At 51.9% G+C, this 17,500-nt stretch overlaps 4 protein-coding genes across 5 annotated transcripts in view; 2 read left to right on the top strand and 2 right to left on the bottom strand.

Annotated features, from left to right (window-relative positions):
* Positions 1–9,409, bottom strand: part of efnb3b (ephrin-B3b) — a 73,916-nt gene extending 64,507 nt beyond the window's left edge. Inside the window, exon 1 of the mRNA XM_068587958.1 lies at positions 8,161–9,409. Coding sequence (XP_068444059.1) covers positions 8,161–8,309 — 149 coding nt within the window. The 5' untranslated portion in view covers positions 8,310–9,409. The remainder of the gene's footprint in view (positions 1–8,160) is intronic.
* The window catches only part of wrap53 (WD repeat containing, antisense to TP53), a 361,447-nt gene that overhangs the window by 304,732 nt on the left and 39,215 nt on the right, over positions 1–17,500 (bottom strand). The window lies entirely within an intron of this gene.
* The window catches only part of LOC137792618 (beta-alanine-activating enzyme-like), a 6,468-nt gene continuing 4,933 nt past the window's right edge, over positions 15,966–17,500 (top strand). The window contains exon 1 of the mRNA XM_068588359.1: positions 15,966–16,176. Coding sequence (XP_068444460.1) covers positions 16,042–16,176 — 135 coding nt within the window. The 5' untranslated portion in view covers positions 15,966–16,041. The remainder of the gene's footprint in view (positions 16,177–17,500) is intronic.
* LOC137791966 (myosin heavy chain, clone 203-like) overlaps positions 16,465–17,500 on the top strand; it is a 3,275-nt gene continuing 2,239 nt past the window's right edge. For both annotated transcript variants that reach the window (XM_068587193.1, XM_068587191.1), the window contains exon 1: positions 16,465–17,500. This exon is cut by the window's right edge and continues 1,072 nt beyond it. In XM_068587193.1, the coding sequence (XP_068443294.1) occupies positions 16,781–17,500 (720 nt within the window). In that variant the 5' untranslated portion in view covers positions 16,465–16,780.

Raw genomic sequence — 17,500 nt, 5'->3', positions numbered from 1 at the left:
AGCGAAGATAGCGACTCCCATGCTACTTCACGATGCTACCTGTTAGCATCTAGCCTGAGATGTGGAACTGTTGCTTTAAGAGGATCAACGCGAGAGGGAAATGTTTGAGGCTAAAATATAATATAACATCATATAAATCCCAGCTGACGCCATGAAGCCCAAACTGCCTGCATCCAAGAATGAAGCATACGTCTCAATCTTTCATGTATTCATTCGTTTTTAACGTCACTCTCACTTATAGTTATGTTCAATGCAGAACGCAGGAAAATGGAGCAGAATTATTTTCCCCCGCGCCGCTCGCCAAGGTCACGTTCCCCACAGGCTGAAACAACGACTAATGCCAAAGCCAGATGGACCGAATGGTCTTTTACCTCCTAATTAGAACTATGCATATGTTCACACACACACACACACACACACACATATGTAAGCATCAAAAGAGAAGAAAGCGTGAAGCCCGGGAAGATAATCAAGGCGCTGGGCGTTGGAGGTGGATGACATCACAAAACATGGGAGGTGGAGAAGCTCGTATGAGGCGACGCATGCGCTCGCTTAGAAGTTTCAAGATGACGGGTTGTTTGAGGGGGGGGGGGTCCAAATCGAAGCCTCTTAGCTCGAGGATCATCTCTCACACATTGTGAAGACTGTCCCAAAGATGCTTTTGGAGGAGCAGGACTCCCACACAAGAGCCAGAGCGTCTGCAGCAGAGGCTCCGCCCCCTCTGACCAAATACATGAGCCGTGTTGTGTCGTCAGCTGCTCTGCTGATCCATGTATGTTTACTTTCTTTGCGGCTTGGTGTGTTTCCGAAACATCTCTCCTGGAAGCAGCTGCTCAAAACATCTGAATGTAAAGTACTTAAAGGGGAACGCCACCTGTGACCACGATGCCAGGACCAGGAGAGGAGAAGAAGAAAAGCAGCGTTTGGGCATTTCCAGCTCCATTTTGTCCTTTTGGACGACACATTTCTTGTCATTCCTGACATGACTCTGTGCGACTGCGTTCCACCTCGGCTACAAACGGAGCACAACAGAAGGAAAACGCATCCGGAGGAGCGTGGGGTCACTGGGAGTGCGTTCTGCTGCAATCAAAGAGCGAAGGACGCCGAGACTCAGCGGCACGAAACGCATCAAAGACGCCGCAGAGGCCCGTTTGACTGCCGCCTCGATGGAGCCCATCAAAGTTGACTTTTGAATAAGACTCTTGCACAAGAAATACTTGGACGTCTTGCAATCGCTGTATTACCCCTCACACACACACACACACACACACACACACACACACACAGCGCTCTCCTACGATATGAAAGGTGGTAAATTACAACGCTTCATCCTGGAGTGCAATGAACTTAAGATATCGATTATACAGTGGAACACTGCGGCTTTCTTCTTTAAACGCAATTGATTTTGCTTTTGGCAAATTAAGTCCATCAGCACATTGTTCTGCCGCGGGGCGCTTGGCATCGCTTCGTCGCGCAGGATGCCGCGTGTGAAGTCGAAGCACAAAGTGGGTGTTTGCGGCGTCTCATGGCGTGAGCTGCAGTAAATACAGAGCGGGGGGAACAGCTGCCCGTCTCCTGAAGCGCTCCACGCCGACGCCATCAAAGAGCCCATTCTGCCCACGGAGGAGTGAGTGAATTCCTTTAAGGCTTACCAGGTTTCATGCCGGACTTCACAGGGATAAATATTATGGGACGTGTCAGCGATGAGGAACGAGGGGCCGGCTCGGCCGTACGCGAGCAGGAAGCGGCTCGTCGCGGCGCTGACCTGCAGCTCATCCGTCACCCTCGCTGTCTGGGCCGCGGCACATCGGCCAATACCGCCGTCAAACCATCCGTCTCTCTCTGAACGACCCGCCTCCCCTCCTCCGCCCCCCCGACGTCTTCTTTCAAGCTCTCCGTCGCCTTCCCCGACCTCCTCCCTCCTCCCTCTCCCCTCGTCTCACCCCGCCGACGCCCCGCCCCTCTCCATCGCTGCCCTCTTGCTCATGTCGGCCCGGAGACGTTTGCCAAAGCTTCAGCTGTGACGAGACGCAGCTGTCCAGCGGCAATTTGTCTCTCTTGTGGAGACTCTCTCTCTTTCTTTCTCTCTCTGGCGTTCAGTTACAAAAACATGTCAGAGAGACGAGGAGAGAGAGACGGAGCGCTCGGTGCTGAGGAGAGGGACGAGGCGCCAGAAGGCCCAAAAACTGGAGTGAACCGCCGGCCGCCGAGGACCAGACATTTGTCTTTTGCATGTTTTTTGCATCTTTTGCATGTTGCAGGTTGTGTGTGAGCATGTGTCGGGCTATGCAAAGGTGGACCGCACCTTCACGTTGCTTAAAGGGAGGCAGGTGTGAAGAGGATCAACACACAGCAACACAAACTAGTCTAAGACTCTTAGTCCAGTACCTGAGACTTCCTCATGTGAACCGGCAGCTTTTCCCACTGAAGGCAAAAGCCAGTTGTGTGTTTGTGTGTGTGTGTGTGTGTGTGTGTGTGTGTGTGTGTGTGTGTGTGTGTGTGTTTCCAGTGGGAAAACTGCCTTTATAAGAGTCTTAAAATCCTTTTTTCCTTCAAAGACGAGATGAAGAAAAACTAAATGTTATCGGGCTTTCAGTGGGAAGCCAGCGGCGCTCCAGAAGGTTCCACATGTTGAGACGTGAGGATAACGCAGGTCGCTGCTCGGAGATCCAGACAGTTTCTACAGAATCGTGGAAAATACTTGAAACAATCAAGATTTTTTTATTGAGAACAGGTTGTGGAGGGGGGGAAAGAAACTTATTAAAATGGAAGGTTTTGGCGAGAAAACGAGGATTTATGAGTCAATTGCAGACAAAATAAAGAGACTTTTTATGCACATGGCACACATCAGAAGGGCTTAGAGAGCCTGGAGATCCTAACACACCATTTAGTATTCATGGCACAGACACACACATGCCGGCACATCCTCTGTCACACACACACACACACACACACACACACACACACACACACACACGTCAACTCCTTCCTGCTGCTGTGCTGTTGATCTGGAATGCGCTATAGCTGCTGAAAAAGCCGCCCGACCCGACGCTGTGGAGCGTCTCGTGATGCCGAGGAGGAGGAGGAGGAAGAGGAGGAGGATGAAGAGGAGGATGAAGAGGAGGGAAAAGAAAAAGCGCTGCGAGTAAAAGAGAGGACAGAGGAGGTGATGAGCAGCGAGACAGAGGTCGTCTCTGCATTGCGCTCCCGTCTGGCCCATAAAGTCCACACACACTTTCACTGCCGCTCGCCTCGTCCCACCGGGGGGGAGGATGAGGGGGAGGAGAAGGAGGGGGGGAGGAGAGGGGAGGGTTGACCTGGCCGAGTCCAAACGCTGCCAGGAGGATTGGATGATCCTGCTTAGGCCGGGTGTGCTGTGAAGCAAGCTAATGAGGGGCCAGTGTGTGTGTCTGTGTGTGTGCTGTCTGGCTCCGCTGAGGGGCTCCGGGTTCAGCCGCCCCGGGCAACCTGCCCAGTGATGCTGGGACACATGTGACCCCTCCTCCCCCCTCCTCCTCCCCCCTCCTCCCCCCTCCTGCAGGCCGGCATGGCGGTGCCGCCGCCGCCCTTGTGAGCGCGTGTGCGTTCGCAAAGTTGCCGCTTGTTGTCCGCTTGTGTTCCAACACTGTGAAGCCGCGCGCTCTTAATCTCCTTCGTCCTCATCATCAGCACTTTTAACAATTACCAGAATCCCAAAGTCACTCCAAAAGCCCCCGGGGGAGGATGGGGGGGGGGGGGGGGCAAATGAGTTCTTTAGCTAACCCCGGCATATTTACAACGGCGCTTTGCGGCTGTTATGATGTTGATGAACGTGCGCCTGGTCCTGCCAAGCGGAGTTATAATCGAGTGATGAAATAATGAATGAATTCCGAGTGGAACAACAGTCCGTGACGCCTGCCAATTCCCTCACCTCTCTCCTGTGTGTGTGTGTGTGTGTGTGTGTGTGTGTGTGTGTGTGTGTGTGTGTGTGTGTGTGTGTGTGTGTTTATTGCGACAAAGAAGATACATCAGGTCCACACACTCTTTACACGTGTCCGACATCAATGGGAGGGGAGGTCGAGCCCCTTGAGTCTGTTTTACGCGTGTGTGTGTGTGTGTGTGTGTGTGTGTGTGTGTGTGTGTGTGTGTGTGTGTGTGTGTGTGTGTGTGTGTGTACATGCCATAGATCCTGTTCCTGCATGTGGATGCTTCCCCGTCTGTCTGCATACCTGTGTGTCCATGTGCTGCAATGCCCAAAGAAAGAAAGAAAAGGGTTCCAGCCTCTGGCCACATTTACCTCCCCCTTTCTCCCCTTTCTCCCCCCCCCCCCCCCTCCCTTTTTCTCCCCCCTCTCCCCCCTCCCCCTCCTGGCCTTTCCATTCTGCCACATCAGCTGAAACCTCTTTTCACAGCTCCTGTTGCTCGCAGCTCGTAAACTCACGCACACTCCTCTCTTTTCTTTTCCTTCCTTGCAGCGAGGGAGAAGGAGAGAAGGAGAGAAGGAGAGAAGGGGAGAAGGAGAGAAGGGGAGAAGGGGAGAGGGAGCGACGTGATTCCTCCCCCTCTGCCTCTCCCCTCCACTACATTCCTTCCTCTTGTTTTTACACACTCCCTCGCTCTTGAAATAAAATAAAAGCTACCCAGTGGATATTCTCTAATCGTTGCGCCTGAGGATGCGTGTAGGCTTCTGCTCCGCTTCCTCATCCACACAGACGCCGGCGGGCTGCGTCATGCACGACGGGACGGCACCCACGGGTGCAGCTGATGGAGGGAGGGGGGGGGGTGCACCTTTGATACGACACCCTGTTTGACCCACTAACACTGACTCCACTCGGTCGCACAAAGATTTCCAGTGATTTTTCTTTTTTAAGGATTCTTCTCCACTGATTTCCTCTTTTTTCTTGGAGTTGAAACACTTAGCCCAGTTAGCTAGTCTTTTATCCGGCGCCAATTAGCCGGCGATTAATGAATTATTGAGGAACGGGAGAGTGTGTGTGTGTGTGTGTGTGTGTGTGTGGGAGAGGGGGGAGGGAGGAGGGGGTGTGAGGGATTAAATATTAATGTGGATCTTAGGGGGAATAGTTGTATTACAAGTCACCGCGAGCGCCGAGCGGAGGAGACGCCCACCCTCAGCAGCCGTTTACAATAATCTACTGGCTTTTACTGGGGTGTGTGGAGAGGAGGAGGAGGAGGAGGAGGAGGAGGAGGAGGAGGAGGAGGAGGAGGAGGAGGAGAAGGAGGAGGAGGACAGACAACCTTGCAAAAGGGCCAAAAGCTACAAAACTCCATATCCCATGATCAGAGGAGAGACCGAAACCACAGACGCACTTCTACTTGCATTCTTTTCCTGTGTGTGTGTCTGTGTGTGTGTGAGTGTGTGTGTATGTTTGTGTTTGTCCACCACTAGTGTGACCTCTTTGATCCCCACGTGTGTGTGTGTGTGTGTGTGTGTGTGTGTGTGTGTGTGTGAGAGAGCAGTGATGTAAGATTCGATCTTTCATTAGGGCGCCGTGTAAGGCCGATAATAGGAGATGCTGAGATAAGGGTAATGTATGTCTCGTGTGTGTGTGTGTGTGTGTGTGTGTGTGTGTGTGTGTGTGTGTGTGTGTGTGTGTGTGTGTGTGTGTGTGTGTGTGTGTGGAGTACTTCCCAAGGTGATCCTTCTGGTTCAGTTCTCTCTTCCTCAAGCAGAACCTGTATTGGCACTTGAGACTTAACTGCTATTGATTTACTCAGGGTTAGGCGCTCCTCGCCTCCCCCTGTGCCCCGCCCCTCCTCCCCCCGCCTTCTCGCCTCCCCCTCCTCCCCCCCCCCCCCCCCTCCCTTTACATGCCTCCCTGAGCACCGCTGTCTCTTTTCTTTCCGGCGGGCCGGAGTAATTTCAGCGGACGGAGCGGTCAATAAAAGGGTGGATGCGGCGCTCGGCGCCCGCGAGCGTTTCAATACGATTATTTTATTGCAGCTCACGCCGGCGTGACCGTTTCTAGTTATTATTATTATTATTATTATTATTATGTGTTCAGGGAGGTGATGAGGTAGCACCAGTCTGAGGCAAAGCGTGTCCTCTTCCTCCTCCTCCTCCTCCTCACCTCTGTCACTCCTAACACGTCTCGGGGTCCGGCGGCGGCCGCTGCAGCGCTATAATTAGTCGCTGGATGTGACACATGTTTCCAATTTGCTACGTCTGGAGATAGAGACAGACGGAAAGTGACAGGGAGGAGGAGGAGGAGGGAGGAGAAGAAGAAGAAGAAGAAGAAGAAGAAGAAGAAGAAGAAGAAGAAGAAGAAGAAGAAGAAGAAGAAGAAGAAGAAGAAGATGGAGGGGGGTGTTGGAATCAAAGCATCACGAGGAGGAAAAATAATAAGAAAGAAGACGAGAGAGCTGGAGATTGCTCGCAGGACCGGAAAGGAGGGTGAGAGGTGGGAGGAAAGGAGGAAAGGAGGAGAGGAAAGGAGAGGAGGAGGCTGCAGGTGGACGGTCTGGACTTCAAAGCAGAGCGACCAGCAGAGGTCGAGAGGTGAACAACGTGACGCTCCGTTTGATGTGAACCCGCCGGCGTGACGCCTCACAAGAGCTCGCGAGAGGCGTGTTCTCAGGACGCCGCGGCGTGTTCTCAGGACGCTGAGTCGTCAACCTTCTGGAGGACGCGCACGACTCGGCCGAGCATCTCTGCACGTTTCAGCCCGAGGCCAAAAACCTTTTTCCACCCGCAGGCGGCCGAAAGCAAAGCAGTCTGCCGCTCTCGCCGGGGAGAAACAAGAAACATGGAAGTGCGTAAAGAGAAGGGAAAAAAGAAAAGAAAAAGAGGGCCAAGAAAATAAACTGGAGGAATGACTAAGCTGATTAACTATGAATAGTAAGCCTCGCGAATAAGCTCCATAGTATACAATAGGCTTTGTATTTTGAATATATGAGTGAGCAAATCTGTGGGAATGACTGCGGAGGCCGCCGTCGGAGCCGCCGCCCCTCTAATTGCACCGCCGCCGCCGCCCCCCCTCACCCACTGAGCCCTGACACCCACCCGCCACCGGACTCCATTAGGAGACAGCGCCGTGCATCACCTGCGAGGCCTCAAAGGGCCGAGCGGCCGGCTGCTCGCCGAGAGCCGACCTCGCGCGTCCGCCTCTCCGCCGACACACACAAGAAGCCTCATTAAGGGCCCCGTGGCCGGCTCCACCGCGGGGGGCCCACGCAGCGCCACATCTGTGCAGCAACCGGCAGGCCGAGGCCTCCGGCGCGTTAAAACCTGTTACACTCCTCAAAAAGAAGAAAGCCCCCTGGCATGTGTGTGAGCTGGGAATGGCTCGGCTTGGTAGGCTGCAGCGCGCCGGTGGGTCTGGATTTGCTTTTGTAGCTTCTTTTTTTCTCTTCTGTTGGCATTAAAAAGTGAGTCATGTTGGAGGAATGGGAGCAGGACATTGTCGCCCCGAGGCGGCTTGCCTGCGCTTATTTATCAAGACGAGGTACACAACATGTATGTCAAAGCTACAGAATTAAAGCCTGGTGTCTCTGAGAGGAGGAAAAACTCCAAACATAGAGGCTGCCTTGTTATCCCCCCTCCTTCCTCCTCCTCCTCCTCCTCCCCCTCCTTTCAGACACTGGGAAATTAGCCGAGGTGTTAGAAAAGTGGAGTCGGTCGTTAGGGCCTCGGACAGGCCGAGAGGTGTTTCTAAAAAAAATGACATTTCCTCGGCTAATGCCCGACACCTTCCTCCCGGGGACAGGAAGAGGAAAGAGAGAGAGAAAAGATGCAAATGAGCGACAGGGGCCGAGCGGGAGTTTGAGAGGCCTGCAGGCCGAGGCCTGGACTTCACATCAAGGTCACAGGCAACAGCAATTAGAGCATCTCTCTCTCTCACACACACACACACACACACACACACACCTCTGGCATCCCACACACTGCTTCTATCATGAGCCGGTGGGACATGAGCAGCTCAGTGCATCGTGTGTTTGTGTTGGACCATGACAACAAGATGGAAAGTGCAGAACTTGGCTTCAAACAAATAATAAATAAAGCCCATCAGGCTGACCTCCTGCACGTGTCCGCCACTTAAGAGTTACTTGCGTTCATTCAACATCAACCCAAGTCTCCTCTTCACATTGAAGTGAGTGTTCAGGTGAGTTCAGCATCTGTATATGTGACAAAACAGGAGCCCGGCAGGTGAGAGCTGCTCTTACCTCTCGTTCAGGGAGTTCCAGTAGATGGGCTCCATATTGCTGGCCGTCGTCGCCAGTAAATCCAGTAAGAATATCAGCAGGATCCCCAATCTATTCCCAGTTCCTCGACACGCCATTCCAACCCTGACGCCCAGCACATGCGGCCCCATTTAAGAAAAAAAAAGAGATGGGCAAATATATATTTTGTGGGTTTTTTTGTGTGTGTTTTGCTGCTTCGAGGAGATTCACAACAATGGAGGCGCGCCTGCAGCCGAGGAGAGAGGCAGTCAGAGAGGAGTGCACGACCTCATGGGACTGGACCGAACCACGACCAACAACAACAACAACAAAAAGAAGAAGAAGAAGAAGCAGCTGGCTCTGAAAAATTGTGCAGGAGAAACTTGTTCAATCCGCGCGTCCGGCTCTCCAAAAAAAAAAGCGACGGCGGCTGTGCGCGTCCACGCTGCTGTAGCTACTATTTCACTGCCAATCCCATGACTTTGCCCATCAATTAGTCGGTGTTTTTTGTCCTCCTCCTTCTTGCAAACCCGGTCCTGTGGACAGGTTCCTGCAGCCAGCAGCTATGTGTGCCGCCTCTCGGTGCGCGCTGATTGTCTGCTTCCGAACAATGTTCCCTTGTTGTCCGCGCCGACTCCGCGTGGTTTCTCTCCCATTACCTTGTTCTCTGGAAAGGAGAGCCGCCCTCCGACATGTCAGGCCGGGCTGGGGAGGAGGGGATGTGTCGGTACGTCCCGGTAGGAAGGAAAGCTGTCCGCGGGTTACAACGGAGGAGATGTCAGTGGCGTCCGCGGCTCCATCCTCCTCGAGACATGTTGGGCTCGATGCGCAGCGCGACCCGGACTCTCCTCCCTTTGTGAGGACGCACAGGTTGTAAATCCTTTCAGCGGACGGATTCGATGAAACGTAGAATACAAAAACAATATAAAAATGCAAGATCCGAAGTCCGAGGATGGATTCAAACTGAGGAGGAACCAGGCTGGAGGAGCCGCTCCGCTCTCACGGTGTCACGAGAGGCCAACGGGAAACTTGTGAAGTGATTTCTATTTTTTTCCACCGCTCGAAAAAAAAGAAGAGGAAAAAAAAGGGAAAGAAAATGAAGATGCGAGTGGTGGTGGTCGGTCCCCGGGTTCTTTGGGGGTATTTCCGGCTATCTGGCGCGGCGCATCGTCTGCAGGGTTCGGCCCGGAGGAAAGCGCTGCTGCGGCGTTATCTCATCCGGCTCTCTGCTCCAGACGCACTGGTTTGACTGGCCGACAACGCGCACTGCACACTGACAGAGCGACTGGCTGTTTGAGAGGAGGAGGAGGAGGAGGAGGAAGAGGAGGAGGAGGGGACGTGGATGAGTGGTGGTGGGGGGACAATCACCATCCTCTGAGCACTGACGGAGCGAAATCTTTCCAGGGGGGAAGGCGGAGGGGGGGGGGGGGGGGTATCAAGTCCCTCTTTGCGTTTCAGGGGCCCCCGCCTCGGACCTCTGGACTCCCTGGCGCTCTATTCTGCACTTTTACCCCCCCCCCCCCCTCTCCACACACACACACACACACACACACACACACACACACACACACACCTACCCCCCACACCTCCCCCCTCCTCTCTGCCATGATGGAAGAGCAAGAGCGCCCTCACCGCCTGCAGCGGGCATCACATGTGGCCCATTGAAGAGATCCACCTGGACTTCTGTGAGGAGGTTATTACACACACACACACACACACACACACACACACACACACACACACACACAGCAACGCTGGAGTCCCTATGGGAGTATTTCATCTTGACAAAAGATAGAGATCATGAAGTTGGTGATATTCGGCATGAGCTCATGATATTATGACAATCTTTTTAAAAAAAATGTAAAAAAGTAAAAAGTATGATTTCACGCTGCGAGGTCGCTGCAAAAGAAACGCTTCCTTGAGAGAGGTGATGTCACCACCATCACTGCCCTGGACTCACCTCAGGAGTCTAAACAACAAGAACTCTCTCTCTGGGAGGGAGGGTGAGATTCGACCCCCCCTCCTTCCCCTCCCCTTCCAGCAGCGACGCTTCGAAGTGGTCCGTTCAGCTTGATGCGGTCCAGGACGAGCTGGGCAACAGGCCCCACTTAGGGCCCCCCCCCCCCCCACACACACACACACACACACACACTGACATGTACATGTGGGGGCCGTTGGTCAAAACTGAGACTGTGCTGCCCCCATGTGGTGGACGCGCTTCATGACACCACGGTGCTCGTCTCTTCCAGGCCAGAAACCTTCAGCGTCACAGCTCAGCCTCCTCTCTCCATCAAACCCACTCTTGATGATGTCATCGGTTTCCACAGAGTTAAAGAAATACAAGACAATGGAGACACAAAGAGACACTCGATGTCCTGACGGAGCGCTGCAGCAGCTCGACACGCCGGTTCAGTGTCCTCGCTGCTCAACAGGTCTCTGATGAAACACTGTCATGTCTTCTCAAGCTCTGCAGGAACAGATGACATCATCGTGACATCACAGGGCTATCTCGGCTTTGAGACTTGGAGGGGACAGGTGCTCATGTCCAGGTCCATGCAGAACATGTTCAGATGCTGTGGAACTAAACTGAATAAAGAAGCGCTCCGTGTTTAAAGCGTCTCTTTAAGGCCGAGACAGAAGCTCGGTCTGCTCGCCGCGAGAGAACAACATGGCGGACGGTCGTCTGGAGCCGTGGGTTGAGAGGCTCAGATGTTTTTGTCCTCTTTAAAGTTAATAAAACAGCTGCTTATGGATTTGGAGGAGAGCGGTTTGAAAGAAGTGGGCAAAAGGTTGTTGATTTAAATCTGCACTTGAGAATCCCCAAAATAAATATTGAGTATTAAGTGCAATGCTAAATTATTGGCGCCTTCAGAATTAAACGGTGCGTTTGTCTCCTTTTGTCTTTTTTACCCCCAACGCCCAAAATCGAATAAAATAACTATTTAATGAAGTAAGTGTGTAATCAAGACACATTATTTCTGTTGCATGTTCAGGTAAATCATTTTTCACAGACTTCTCAATTTTAATGTCTGAACAGTGGCCATGAGATATGAATTCATCGTGTGCAAAAGCTCACCACACAAAGCACGCACACACACACACACACACACACACACACACACACACACACAAACAAACAAACAAAGGGTGAGATATCTTTAATACTTAAAATATTTCACTTCTCAACGAGAGAGGGAGGGGAAGACAAAACCAACGCACGATGCAGACCTCCTGCTGCTCCGGCACAGCCAGAGAGCGTGAGACATGGAGGAGAGCATATGGAGGGGGGGGGGGGGCAGATCTGTGTGAGCGGCAAAGCTTTAGTGTCTTGCTCAAGGGCGCCGTCAGCAGAGCGGGCGAGCAACCTCGCGGGGGCAGGAAGCGGGCGATGTGCAAGGAGACACTAAAGTGCATTTCCTCCGCGATGCAAAATTACAGCGTGCTTTCAGCGGAGAAAAACACATGTAATTACAGGTTTGGAGATCCAAACAAGAAAAACAAATGCCAGCGGGGAGAGTTTCATGGAGGTGGAAGGAGAGGAGGAACGGAAACAGGAAAAAAGGAAAAGAAAAACAGAGCCGGAGCCGTCTCCGCCGCGCTGACCCCTCGTGACCTTGGCAGCACCGATGACGCCGCTAAATGTAGCGAAGGACGGCGGCCCGGATCAGAGACAACAGCAGGTCAGAGGTCACGCCGGTGTGAAAAACAAACCTTCTGCTCTGTGGGGAGAAGTGTCCTGTTCAATGACTCAGCAGAGCCTCCTGCAGCCGGGCCGGATAACCCAACGCCACCTTCTGGGGCGACATGACGATGCAGAATGAAGGACGGCATGTGCCGACGCATCGGCATGCTGCGTACACACACGCAGCCGCTCCGTCAGTGTGTGTTAGCGCTTATTTACTCACGCTGACCTCATTCTGCTGCACCGACCTTCAACTCTTCCTCACAACCGCATCCTCTCCCCCGTGACTCCAGTCTGCTCCAGCTGCCAGACCGGCCACACACACACACACACACACACACACACACACACACACACACACACACACACACACACACACACACACACACACAGCATGTATAGTGCAGACATAGAGGCAATCACAGGGAGTGCATGGTGAACAGTGGGCATGTGAAGGGTTAAGGTGAAGGAAGGACACACACACAGACACACACACTGTGGCGGCAACACAAAGACCGAAGACGAGGAAAACATGCACCCTGGTGGGAGTGAAATTCACACCGAGGGTGGTACAGAACTGTGTGTGTGTGTGTGTGTGTGTGTAGGAGGATGTGTGTGTGTGTGTGTGTGTGTGTAGGAGGATGTGGGTCGGTGTCGGCGCACCCTCGCAGATGATAGATCTCAGCTGCACGTCTTTATCCTTCAGCATCTGTCTATCCCTGTGAGCCTCCTCCCCCCCCTCCTCCTCCTCTTCCTCCTCTTCCTCCTTCTCCTCCTGCACTCATCCGTTGCCAACACACACACCTCGTCGTATATTCTGTAAGGTGGGTGGGTGAGGGTGGGGGGGTAAAAGAGGGGAGGTGAGGGGTTGAGCAACATGTGATGAGCAGATCACACGTACAGAGTGACTCTGATTCTGCACCAGTAAACAATTTGTACCTGACGGTTGATCTCGCACACACACACACACACACACACACACACACACACACACACACACACACACACACACACACCTGCAGCTGCAAACTTAAGCTGTACGTGTGTGTGTTTTTGTGTGTGTGTCTTCAGCCACACTTCTGAGTCCTTTCTCCTAATGTACAGAACTCTGCTTCTCTTTCTGCCCTCCTCCACCTCAGGTCCTCCGCCTGACAGTAATCGGCGTGACCTCGCGGCGGCACATCGCAGGATTACGCCCGCGTGACTCAGGTGCAATTGAATGCGTTTCCATGGTCACAGGCCAGAAATCCTCGGTACAGGAAGTGATCGATCGCTCCATCTTAAACCCTTCCTTCAGCCAGTCTGAGAAACATGAAGTTTGGTGGCATCGTGACTCACAGGAGGTCATTTCAACACCAAGAAAAGATGTCCGCCCACCACCGTGCTTCTGTTTCATCCTGTATAAATATATCCAATATTTTACAAGAGAGCAAAGATGAGTCATTAAAGTCAGAAAATGAATCTAATTTAAATTAGCATAATCCTGCTCCCGTCCTGTTCACACTCGTGCTGTGACGGTGTGGCTGCTGCACATGCTCAGTGGCTCAGCGGTGAGGAACCGGGTCGCAGCTCGGCCCTCCTGTCCCGCCACACATGCACAGCGATGACAGTCAGCTGTTCTCACCTCGGGGCCCCGGGACTGAAGCCAGGTACTAAAGAGACCTGAGCCGAAGCTCACTGGTGGGTCCAGCGTTCAGGATTTACACCCCGGCTCTCACTGCGCCGCCTTCAGTTACGTCTCACCGGGGGAACGCGTTCACATGCAAATGTATTTATGTTTTTATTAGCTCAGAATTGACCCTTTGTAGCGGGGAAGCGGGTCGTTTTGATGGAGTCCGCCATGTTTCTACAGTAGCCCAGGATGGACAAACCAAGGCTACCGTAGGTGTCGAACAGCAGTGTTTATGTGGCGGCTCGATGACACTAAATCCTACACGCTTGACCTTTAACCCCTAAATCTCAACACTGAAGCACGGCGACCTGGAGGGAGTCCTTCCAGTCTTCATGAGGCTTTTTGATGCAGGAACACACTCACTGTGTCTTCATCCCTCCCCCCTCCTCCTCCTCCTCCTCCTCCCTTTTTAGTTTATCAACAGGGCTCCTCCTAATCTCCTCCTCCATCTGTCTCCTCAGCCCCGAGCAGAGGCTCCTCTGACCTGCTCCACCTGCTCCCCCACCCGACACCGCTCCGCCCTCCAACCTCCTCAACCCGCCAACTCTTCCATAGAACTCCCCCCTCCAGCCACTGTGTGTGTGTGTGTGGTTGTGTGTGGTAAGGTGTGAAGAAGGGCCAGGCTCTGGGACAACAGTTGTCCATGCAGCCCGAGGGCATGGTGGGAGGATGAATTTAGGCCTTCCCGCTCTACCTTTCCCCCCAGAGTGCAATTACGCCAGCAATTACTCTCCCCCGGCATCACACACCCGGCTAAACCGCCAAGATCACATCCAATCTGCCGGGCCGGCCGGGATCCTGGATGCTTAATGTACTTCAAAAGGCTCGCCCTCGTGATAACTCGCCACAGGGATCGCCAGAGGGAATGTGAGTGGATGAGGATGAAGGATCCAGGGACACATGCAAGCACATATCTTAAAGCTGATATTGCGGGCTTACGCATCCGTGAGGGAAATATCAATGCGGAGCTGCTCGTTTCTCCCCGTCAGCAACCGATGGAATATAATGACACGACACGTCTTTACTCTGTATTAATCTTGCCAGCCATTCCGGATAGATATCCGTGTGCGTGCCTCCACATCTGGAGTGGATAGGAAGGGGATCAGGCTCCAGAGTGAATTGAAACCAGGCGCCCCCCCTCCCCCTTCCCCCTCATGGCTTCAGAGCATGTGCAAGAATACAGGTGCCAATTATTTTCACATCTAATGTAAACCAGAGAACAAGGACGCGTCAATCACCGCCGCCGCCGCCTCTCAGAATGGAAATGGGATGTATTCATAGGAATGCGGCTATTTTGGCGGCTGATGAAATGGGTCGGTGGGGACTTGTAAAAATATCCCAGCAGAATCGGGCTTTGGAAGGGGGAGAAAACCTCAAGTCATCAGGAACTTCAAGTCCGTCTGTAATGAGCAGAGAGTGTGGCTGCGTGAGAATGATATTCGACTCCTGGCTGAGAACAATCGGGGTTTCATTTTAATACCATGCTCATGAAGCGTTCACTTCATTGTGATTCAGCTTCTAGCCTGACTGTTCACAGGAGGAGGCCTTGATCACCTGGAGGCAGGAATGCAGCACGACACTAGATACACAAGAACGAGCTAACGAGACAACGTTAACACAAGAACGAGCTAACGAGACAACGTTAACACAAGAACGAGCTAACATGACATTACATGTCATTTAGCTGACGCTTTTTTCCAAAGCGACTTACATTGTTGCTCAATACACCATAGGCACAGTAACGGGGAGAAATTAGGACTAAGTGTCTTGCTCAAGGACACCACGACATGGACTAGCAAAGCCGGGACTCGAACCACCGACCCTCTGATTGAAAGTTAGGCATGCTAACTACTAAGCCACAAGGCTAACACAAGAGGGAGAACGCTAACACAAGAACGAGCTAACGAGACAACGCTAACACAAGAATGAGCTAACAAGACAATGCTAACACAAGAGGGTCAACAAGACAACGCTAACACAAGAACGAGCTAACGAGACAATGCTAACACAAGAATGAGCTAACAAAACAACAATAACACAAAAGGGACAACGCTAACACAAGAACTAGCTAACGAGACAACGCTAACACAAGAACGAGCTAACGAGACAACAGAGCCACCAACTCTCACGGTTTCACCGTGTGACACTCGCTTTTTCATGTTTTCACACGCTCACACGCCACACAACCAATATCTCACGGCAACAAAAATAAATCACAGGCGCGGTCATTACTTTTCAAACTCCCCGACGATAGATGGCGCTAAGGAGCGCATCTGTAAACCTATTCGCTGCACAGACATCTTGTTCACCCCAAACAGACAGTCGCGGGAGAAACTCGCGCGACCGGGGACCGCCGGCCGAGCAGCAGAGAGACGGAGGTATCGGCTCTCGAGTCTCACGCGTTAAACGTGACTGTCACTCATCGTCTTAAGTCCCGCCCTCCCGCCACACAGCTGTTCGGCCGCGCGTATTTCTGGTCGAGGTTTTTTGAAAAGTTGGCAGCTCTGCCGTTACGTTTTATGAGGAAGCCATGAGCCCGTTAAAGAGAAGAAAGGTCGTCCCCTCCGCTGCTGGGAGCACTGGGAACACTGGGAGTGAGGAAACGAAGAGCTTTCCTCTCTCTGCTCCGTGGATAGAAAGGATTCCAGCTGGAGGACTTGTTCAGGTAAGAAGGACACGCACAGGAAGGACGTTTATCATTTTATAATGCTAATTTATTAGTCCGAATACTAATATTAATGTATTCTCAATAACCGTAATAATATTCAAATGAGAATGTAATAGTAATAATTAAAAAAACACATTCAAATGTATATATATATATATATATATATATATATATATATATATATATATATACATACATACATACATACATACATACATACATACATACATACATACATACACAGTTTCCTCTGCTTTGGACGCCATCTTGTTTTTTTGTGATTATTGTTTCCATGGGGATGGAATGCCCCGCCCACTTTGGCTTCAAAGGCACAACTCTTTCCTAAACTCATTTGTACAACTGCTCCAAGCAATTCCTGACTCTTCGCTCATGCTTGCATGCAGTACGACAGGATCTACGTCTGAGAACACAAAAAGGAGATTTATTTTACTTTTCAAGACCAGCAAAGTGTTTCACTGCGAAGTCATTATTAATAGACCACGATCATCTTCATAAAGACGCCCCACAATCGTCTTTAAGAGGCGCGCCACAAGTATCTTTACGACACATTTATATTGATATTTCCCCATCTTTGCTTCAAATGTATCAAGGGGATACCCAGAGACACGAGGCTCAGCCTCAAGATGGTCCAAAAAAAGAAGCACAGGTTGAAGTAAAAGAAATTTCTGCTCAAAATGAGATGAAGGATCTCAGGGCGCCGATCCCGGAGAAGGAAAAAGCAATCCTGGATCTTACCGAGAAGCTCAATCTTGAGATCAAGCTGCGGTCCGAGAGCGAGTCCAACGCAAAGGTTCTTTATTCAGAGAGGGAACATCTAAAGAACAAGGTTGAGGGCCTCGCCATCAACCTGGAAACTCAGACCAAGCTGGTCCGCGAAAGCGGCGAGGCCTGGCACCTCCGATTTTCCGCTCTGGAGGAGAGCAACGAGAAAGAAAAGGCGTCTGGATGGAATCTCAGGGCGACGATCCAGGAGAAGGAAGAAGCAATCCTGGATCTTACTGAGAAGCTAAATCTTGAGATCAAGCTGCGGTCCAAGAGCGAGTCCAACGCAAAGGTTCTTTATTCAGAGAGGGAATATCTAAAGAACAAGGTTGAGGGCCTCGCTATCAACCTGGAAGCTCAGACCAAGCTGGGCTGCGACAGCGGCGAGGCCTGGCACCTCCGATTTTCCGCTCTGGAGGAGAGCAACAATAAAGAAAAGGAGTCTGGATCGAATCTCAGGGCGACGATCCAGGAGAAGGAAGAAGCAATCCTGGATCTTACCAAGAAGCTCAATCTTGAGATCAAGCTGCGGTCCGAT

This window comes from Clinocottus analis, unplaced genomic scaffold (assembly GCF_023055335.1).
Source record: "Clinocottus analis isolate CAN_PGR_092001 unplaced genomic scaffold, fCliAna1.0.p SCAF_21, whole genome shotgun sequence".
Taxonomy (NCBI): domain Eukaryota; kingdom Metazoa; phylum Chordata; class Actinopteri; order Perciformes; family Cottidae; genus Clinocottus; species Clinocottus analis.
This window is presented reverse-complemented; position numbering and strand designations above follow the sequence as displayed.